At 41.0% G+C, this 9,095-nt stretch overlaps 1 protein-coding gene across 1 annotated transcript; it reads right to left on the bottom strand.

Annotated features, from left to right (window-relative positions):
* Positions 1–706: 706 nt before the first annotated feature.
* Positions 707–8,865, bottom strand: tlr5a (toll-like receptor 5a). Its single transcript, XM_030721591.1, has 5 exons — positions 8,740–8,865; positions 6,666–6,725; positions 1,928–4,205; positions 1,481–1,569; positions 707–1,046 (listed from the first exon to the last, which is right to left on the bottom strand). The coding sequence occupies exons 2-5, from the start codon at positions 6,711–6,713 to the stop codon at positions 801–803; spliced, it is 2,661 nt and encodes an 886-aa protein (XP_030577451.1). The 5' UTR covers positions 6,714–6,725; positions 8,740–8,865; the 3' UTR covers positions 707–800.
* Positions 8,866–9,095: the final 230 nt, after the last annotated feature.

The raw sequence follows: 9,095 nt of genomic DNA on the forward strand, positions 1-9,095 counted from the left end.
TCCATGCTTGATTCATACGTCCAGAACAATGTTGTGAAAGGCCAAACGCTTCATGGCTGAGTTTCTGTCGTTCCCAATCACCTCCACTTTGTTAACAATACCACTATCAGCTGACTGTGGGTAATTTCCTCACTACTAAATATTCCACAGTCAGCTGATAGTGGTATTGCACAAGTGGCATCCTATCACACTGGAACTTGCTGAGCTCTTAAATGTGACTCAGTCATTCACAGATGTTTGTAGAAGCAGTCTGTGTGCCTAGGTGCTTGGTTTGATATTCCTGTAGCCATGGAGGTGACTGGAACACCTGGATTCAATGATGTGGATGGGTGAGTGAAACCTTTTGGAAATACAGTGCACTTTGACACCAACAAGAGTTACCTGCCTAAACATCCTGTTGGGAAGTTTAGGCATTCTAGGAGAGTTCTCTTTGATCACAGGGTCTACTTTTAGGGTTGAATTAGCTTGAGTGGACATTCAGTTCAATTTTATTTATATAGCACCAAATCACAACAGTCGCCTCAAGACACATGTGAGTCATTCAAATCTGCCCCATTTGCAGATGATTTTCCTTAAATTGGAATTACTGGTTTCAAATAATGTTGAGATCCTTTATGCTTTTTGTCTAAACTGGAACATGTGATTCTGATTTAATGGATTTAATGAGTGAAAAATGCACGGAAGCACAGGAATGAGTATCTCACCTTTACTGATTGGCGCTGTTTTAAAGAGGATCAAATGTTTCAAATGCAAAAAAAAACAAAAAAACAAGAAAATATTCTTAAACAAACTGGCAGAGTTCACATGGCAGTCTCTTTTATGTTCTCTACCTGAACCCTGTCATGAGTGTCAGGCTGAACTTCAGGCCCCACAGACTCAGGTTTGTCCTCTTTGAGCTTTTTCACCTTGCTGTCTTTGAGTATATTTGAGACGAGTCGATCATAAAACCATTCCATGTCCTGAGGGTCCTCTGGCCAGGTGAGGTACTCTTTCCTCTGGACAAAGGCTCTGATTGCATTGCACTTCATCAACTGGTAGGGAGCCACCTTTGGAGGTAATATGATAGATTCAAGGCAAGAACTGAAAACTGAACTGAGTTCAGTAAAAATCAACAGCACCATGTTTCTGCCCTGTGGAAATCAAAGTTAATTCTAAACTGCATGCAGGCTGACAGCTGATGGTGGCAAGTCCGTGCAGAACGTTCTATTATCTGCTGACCTGTTGTCACATCTCAAACACGGTTTTGTGAATCAGCTATAATTGATATTTTTACATTAAAAAATGATTAACACTGATCAACACACACTCAGCTATATAATTTATTTCACTCAGCAGTTGGTGGAGACCAAAATTAGAACTACAGCTCAGTGATTATGAACCACTCTACAATTGTAATACTGCTCTTTATCTGCAATATTTGCAAACACTTTGTATGGGGATAATACATTAATGCTAAGATCTTATTAAGCCTGATACTCACCTTCCCTACCACCAACATAACCAAGACATCTGTCAGCTCCTCCAGCATCCGGCCCTGGGCTAAAGCAAACCCTTCCAAGCACCAGCCATCTACAAAGAGGTACAACCCAATATTAATCCTGCTCATTTTAAGATTACCTTGTTAATTTAAAAAATTTTTATTCAACCCTCCTGTAGAAGATGGTTAGCTTAGCATCAATATAAACCATCTATACACTGTAAAAGGTGGTTAGCTTAGCATTTAGTGGTCACCACAGCCACTTCAGTATTAGTTTTATTTTTCAGACCTCTTGATGTTCATTACCCAAATTTGAAGACATATGAGTGATAATTACAATAAACGCATTTACCTGAGACTGTAATATATGTATATATTCAGGGTCATAAATTAGCCGTAGTCTGTTACAAGTCATCAGTTAATCAGTGAAGAAAAAAAAAAAAGAAGTACCTTTAAGAAACTCCTTGGAGACAATAAACACAGTCTTCCTGCTGCTCCAGATGGCATCTCTGATGTTCGAAAGGTGATCCTCACCTGGCAGGAAGTCTCGGGCCTCGAAACAACAGTGGAAGAGATTCTCCTCTGAAAACTGGTTATCCAGCTTTTTCAGCAAAGCACCTTCCACCCACCTGTAGTCACTGTTGCTATAACAGACAAAGGCGTCATATTTCATCTCATCTGCAAGAGGAGTCTGTTTTGGGCCCTCAAGAACCCTGCTGGCAATCTTCTTGTAGATGATAAACATTTGCCCTCGTAGATGGGCGTAAGTAATTCCAACGAGGATGACAGTAATGATGTGGCAGGCAGAGAAAATGAAGACAGCAAGCCTCAGATCTTGGACTGCCTGCGTGTCATCTGTCTCGCATGGTTCAATGATTGTGGAGTAATTCAGCAGAGGAAGGTCATGGAAAGCAGCTGGAAACGCACATCTTAATTCCTCAATTGGGTTCAACAAGATGACATCAGTTGTGTTCAGCCACTCCAAGAAGCTCCCCAGATTGCAGTCACAGTAGAACCGATTTGCTGACAGGCTGAGAGAGCTGAGAGACTGAAACGTCATAGGATCAGGGGAGGCTAGGAAGTTGTTTGAGAGATGGAGCATTTTCAGGCTGACCGGAAAGACATCTGGGTGCAGAAAGGTCAAGGCATTGTACGAAAGGTCCATCTCTATGATTGAACTGAGACCCCTGAAAATCCCTCGTGGGAGTGTCATGAGTGAATTAAAGCTTATATTTAGACCAATCAGACTTTCAAGATGGTCAAACAGGTCAAGGCACTGCCCCTGCGCCCAAATTATCTGCAGGGAACTATCATGAAGATCGAGCACTATCAAACTATTATTATAAGGTACTGCATTGCCCTTATTTAGTGTGCACCACCTGATGGAGTTGCCACCATAGAATAACTTCTCAAGTCTTGGGAAATTAGTTAAAATATCATAAACATCCTCCATATTTGTTAATCTGTTGTTTGTAATATCTACATGGACACTGTTCATGCCCAATTCATTGATTCCACTGATATATTTCAACTTATTATCTCCCAAATAGAGATACTGTACGTTTGGTAGTGACACAGGAAAACCCAGGGTTCGCAGTGAGTTTGATGTCAAAAATAAATATTGTAATTTATGAAGACCACTGAATGCCTTGTCTCCCAACACACCAATGTGGTTGTAGGACAAATCCAACGCTTTAAGTTCAGTCAGATTGGTGAATGTGTGCGAATGTATTTCTCCTAGAAGGTTGGACGACAGGTTGAGTATTATTAAATGATCCTGAAGGCCATCGAAGGCATTTTTGTTAATCTGATTGATTTTGTTTAGGGACACATCGATCATCTTTGAATCTCCGAGATGACTGAAAACAGCACTCTCCAAAGCAAATATGCAGTTTTTAGACAGATCTAAAATATTAACTGAACTGTTTTTCAGCCCTTCAAATAGGCCTTTATCTGGATCTGGGATGTTATTATATGAAAACCCTTTGCCAATGACTCCAGAGAATTTAAGATGATAAATTGGAGTCCCTTCTATTGCTTTGAAGAACTGTCTAGTTTGGTCCACATTTAATCCACTGGAGGTTAAATCAAGAACTTGGAAGGCCAAACCTTTGAAAGGGTTCCCGCAGCTTCCCCGTTCATCATTTTGGTATAAACCGCTGGAGCTCAAGTCCAGGAGTTCAAATGTTTTACCCCTGAAACCAACGAGATCCTCTTCACATATGTTTTTGATCTTATTTAATTTGAGGATCAGCTGTGTGAACCTTTTGAATCTTGAAAAGAACAGACCTGGCTGGAGTCTCACTATCTTGTTAAATGAAAGATCAAGCACTTCCAAGGACAGAAGTGGCTCCAGATAGCTTTCCGATAGTATGGAGTCCGTCAAGTCACAATAATACAAAGACAATTGTTGTAAATTTAACAGTCCTGCAAATGCCCTCGGCTCCAGCTTAAGGCCCAGATTGTAGCCTAGGTCCAATTTCATTAATTTTCTCTGCCTGAGGAAAGCATTGTTCTTTATGACGAGCATTCCATTCTGATATCCAAGATCTAATACTAGTAACTCCACTAAGTCTCTGAGCGAGGTGCTGTTGATCTCACTGATAAAGTTGTGTCCCAGAAAGAGGTGGGTGATGTTGGGGGGCAGAGCAGGAACCCAGTAGTGGTTCTTAAAGCTACATGAAGCACGTTGTCCACTCACATGGCATGGTTGGTAGGATACAGTTACCTGCAGATAGAAAGGTTACCATGATAATAATCAAGAGATTAAAACTGCAAAAATACATCTATAGAATAATTTAATAAGAAAAAAGTATCAAAAACATGTTTCATAATTCCTCAAAGTTGCTACAATTTCCTCTGAATCAGCTTTATGAGATCTTCATGTGGAACTTCTCCAGCTTCTTCCAACTATATTACTGCTTGTTTGCATATAATGTAAAAAGTGCTAATGGAACTTTAATTTCCCTGACAGAACCCTCCCAAAGGGATTAATAAAGTTTAATCTAATCTAATCTAATCTAAAAGTTTTGGCCTGCATAAACCCTGGGTGTGGATTGGATGATTAAGGACTCCAGGCCATGCAATGCATCACTCTATTACTCTTTGATTTTTCTTTTACTTTTTGATTATATTACCCTTGCATAGCATAGTGATTGTTTTTGTTCATGGTCCTGCTGAAAAACCAATGTTCATGCTACAAAGTGTAAACCCAATGGGATTGTGTGTTGCTGTGGTTAAGAGTTGTCTTGAATTCCTTGTACATGTTTAATAGCAACAAGGGAACAGCAGCTGTGTTCAACGTAAGACCCGGGCCAACAGAAATAGCGTGAAGATCGGTATCCTGGGTTGGATGCTTCCCCGGGATGCCGCTGGCTCTGTGCTGGTACCAGCTCGTCCACACTTAGTGTCCATGTAAGGTCCATTTGTGTGTGCATGAGTGTGTGACTGACATATGTGTGTGTATGAGTATATGACCTGTATATGTGTGTATGTGTGTGTGTGTGTGTGTGTGTGTGTGTGTGTAGCTACCTCTCTACCTGTATTTATTTATTTATTTTTTGGTTTTGTCCCTTTTTTATTTATTTTTTTTATTTATTTATTTTCCCCTTTCTCTCTCTATCTCTCTCTTCTTGCCCCTCCCTACCTGCCTGTTAGACGTGGCATGAATAAAAGCAAAAGCAAATATGTTTGGTATAACAGTGCATTGCCAGACATGACAGGCTTGAAAAAAAAAAAAAAAAAAAATAGCATGAAGATCAGATGATAACTGGCCCTCATTGGTCTATATGTTCTTACTATTGACAGTAATGAGTTAGTTCACCTGTGATGCTAACTGGCTAAATCCAACTCTTTACTAACAAATCCATTTGTCTTGCAGTCACATTTTTTTACCTTGTAAAAATAGCTCTGATTATGTAGTTTTCCTTAAAATGCCAGCTGCTGGCCAAACAGCACCTAAGTGCACCATATTACTTTTTTTTTTTTTTTTTTTTTTAAATTGCTAGCTAACTGGGTGCTGTGCTGGTGTACCGAACTCCTAATACCAACCTGGTTATTGGCACCCATCTAAATCTGAGGATAGGTTTGGGGCTTTATTAGCATCTGTCCCTTTGGAATATGCAAATAAATTTATTTATACTTTATTTCCATGGAGCCAGATTTCCCTGTAATTTTTTTTAAGTGGTCTGAAGCAGTAGTTCTCCAGGCTTTCTGAAGGTCTAGGACTTTGTTCCTAGTGGTCTGTCAAAAACACATCATTTGTTCCCATTTCTTTTAGTTTATTCAGTGAAAAATGCCAAATATAGCACAGTCTGACAGGCATAACATAGTATTTTTGCATGGACAAAGTGATTTCCAAAGAGCTATTAGCCTAAAATTTTGCATAACTCAGCATTATGTGCAATGTGTCCTTAAAAGATATGAAAAACTGGACAAATGAAGGACCAAAGAATAAGTCGCAAGCTCAAAAAACTATCTACAGAAAATGAACGTTAACTGAAGGTCATGTCCTTATGAAACAGGAAATAATCTAGCAAAGATTGACACCGGACCTGAGAGATGCATCTGCCACTTCGGCTGATCCATCTACAGTTCACTGGAGCGTCAACAGAAATGGTGGCAGTCAAGAAGCCATTCTTAAGGAAGAGAAACAGGGAGAAAAGGCTGAGGTATGCAAAATTATAAAAGAACTGAAAATCAATGGCAACAAGGATGATTCCATATTTGAAATTTTGGTTCATAGTGTTCTACATATGGAGGAGAGTCAGGAGAGAGGTGCAACAGTGAGTGTGTACAGCTGTCTGTAAAACATGGTGGAGGCTCTGTCATGGTTTGGGGCTGCATTTCAGCCAGTGGTGTTGGAGATCTTGTCAAAATTGATTGACACACAATGGAACACCATCAGTCATGGATTGGCCCCACCAGAGAAACCTCAGCATTATTGAAGTCGTGTGGGATCATCTTTGAATGCCCTTCAAGAAGCCTGGAGAAGTGTTCCTGAAGCCTACTTAAATTATATTATGAGAAAGCTGCCTCAGAGAGGTTAGGCTGAGCTGAAGAATAAAGGTGGTCACACCAAATATTGACTTTCAAGCTCGTTAGAATTGCACAAATTCTGTTATTGACTTTATAGTCTGTATTCCCATGTATGCTGAAGTCAATGATGAAGTCAGTTTAATATACATACCTTTAGGTACAAACCAGCGCAAATCAACTGAAGGATCAGCATCCACATTCTGTCCTCAACCTATGCAGATATTGACAAAGAAAAAACAAATAAAGCTTTAACAATGGAAATGTGTTGCATTGTCTTAGCTGAACAAATATCTGCAACAAAAAGCAGGTATGTGAACATTTAATAAGGTGAGTCAAAAAAAAAAAAATCCCAGTGTCAGCTTGGATAATAAAGCTCCATTTGAACAGCTGGCATGTTTGCCTTGAGCTAATATGGACAGCAGAATGTGTCATATTGCAGAGATTGTTGCTGGTGCTGCACCACTTTTGATATGGTTTCATTATATTAGTGTTTGTGCTGGCAAAATGTTTGATCCGTAAGTTTCATGAGTCAACAAAAAGTGTCAGATTAAATTACTGTTTGATTTCAGACAAAAAGTTACGTTTACGCACCACTGGGAGCAGATGTGTATTGATTTGGAGGATAACAGAACCTGTGCAAACTATCTGAAACGTTTGAGATGTTAGCAGTCTTATCTTTTCCTTTGCAACTTTTCTAGCGGCTGGTTTTTTCAAATCAACAGCATTGGTTATTATTGATCAAACTTGAAATATGTTCTCTTAAAAAACTAGTACAGTGGTTCCCAAAGTGTGGACCGCTGCCATAACAGAAATTGAGTGCGCATAGTTATTTATATAAATGCATTTATTTATATAGAAAGTGAATTAAAACTGGTAATAGGAGGTGTTTACTTTGTGATAGTGCTCATTACTCTGACCTAAATGTACTGCTCTTCTATTGAACTTTGTGTCCCAGTGGTAGTGTCATGGTCCGCGGAGCTCCCCCGCGCATGCCACCTGTTTCTTTCTTTTTTTGTTGTTGTCCCGCACCCCTCCCCGTTCTATGTCTTCGTGTTTGTGGGCGTGTTTTGTGTACATGCTGCTGCGGAAGGTGTCCTCCCTCAGCTCAGTGATTTAAACTCGATTCAAATTCCCTGCAGACCAAGCCCGCTCCAGAAGACGTTTGAGCTAAGGAAGTTTTAGTGTGCGTGATCGCCCACGGATCCTCCGACCCGGTGTTACGTCGATTCGCGTTTCCCCATCAGGTTCTGTTTCCCCAGCGTCTCCTCGCCGCTCCGCGTCGCCCACGCGGCAAAAAGCGGTGTCTGATGGCTGTCATTCGGGTATCAGTTACCGTTCCCCCAGTTTATTATAGGGGGAACGGTATCTGATTGGTGACATAAAGCCATCAGATACCGTTCCCCCTGTAATAAACTGGGGGAACTGTAACTGATGACCCAATGACCGCCATCAGATACCGTTTTATGGCGTTTGGGCGGCGCGGAGCGGCGAGGATACGGTGGGGAAACAGTATCTGATGGGGAAACGCGACTCGACGGAACAGCCTGTACCAGAGGAGGGACCCCGGAGGGAAACTGTCTTCTTCCTCCCAGTTCGCATCAGCTCCCACAATAAAGTGGTTTCTGTTCTGGGTTCTGTGTCCCGCAAGTGAGTCCTTCCTCAGTCCAGTTCATGACACATATTGGCAAGTTTGGACACACTTCCATTCATTTGAATGGAAGAGTGTGTGTAAAAACCTTTGACTGGTACTGTATGACTGGGTAGTATTACCAATTTATAGCCAACAGCCTGTGTTGTTTATGTTTTTGATCAAATTTTGAAGGAAATACATCTTTTTCTCTTGTATTTTGATGAGAGTGAAGAAGATAAATTTCACAGCGCGATGAAACGACCGGAAGCGGGGATGTGGGATTTGTGGGGGTCCGCAGCTCCGTGGGAAACACTGTTCTAGTGTGTGGTATCTGGGCTGAACGCTGTATTACACGAGGGTGAAATCTCCCCCCGGTGCTTATTAGCTGTTTCCTGCTGTTTCCCTGTCAGCTTAAATCCGAGCAGACGTTTGTAACGTGTTCACAGTCGGAGCTCTTCATCACATTTACAGGCTTATTGACCAGCGCGATGATCGTGAAATTATTTGAGTCCGAAACAGCAGACGACTGTCAGCGACGAGGCGGAATAAAGGTTTCGGCTCATAAATAAGCGCGATAATGAAGTGAAAATCTTACCTGTACAGCACGAACTGGCCGAGACACCTTCACCGTGTCGGTGTTTGTAGAGTGGGAAGAGTCGGTGAAATTCACTCCTTCCTGCAGACCTGTCACAACACACTCCCCTGACAACACTGAGCAATGTCGAAATTTCACAAGCAAACAAATGTCCTTCCCGTTTCAACTTCGCCCCCTTGTAACAGCCTCTTTGTACTCCCTTCTAATTGTATTAGTATGTAGCATGTATGTATTTAAATATAAATGGCTAAACAGAGATGGTGCAGTTCTAACAAGCTTGAAAGTCAATATTTGCTATGAACACCTTTATTCTTCAGCCTGAACTCTCTTTGGCAGCTTTCTTCTCATTTCTCTAA

The sequence above is a fragment of the Archocentrus centrarchus genome, chromosome 24 (assembly GCF_007364275.1).
Source record: "Archocentrus centrarchus isolate MPI-CPG fArcCen1 chromosome 24, fArcCen1, whole genome shotgun sequence".
In the NCBI taxonomy this organism is placed as follows: Eukaryota; Metazoa; Chordata; class Actinopteri; order Cichliformes; family Cichlidae; genus Archocentrus; species Archocentrus centrarchus.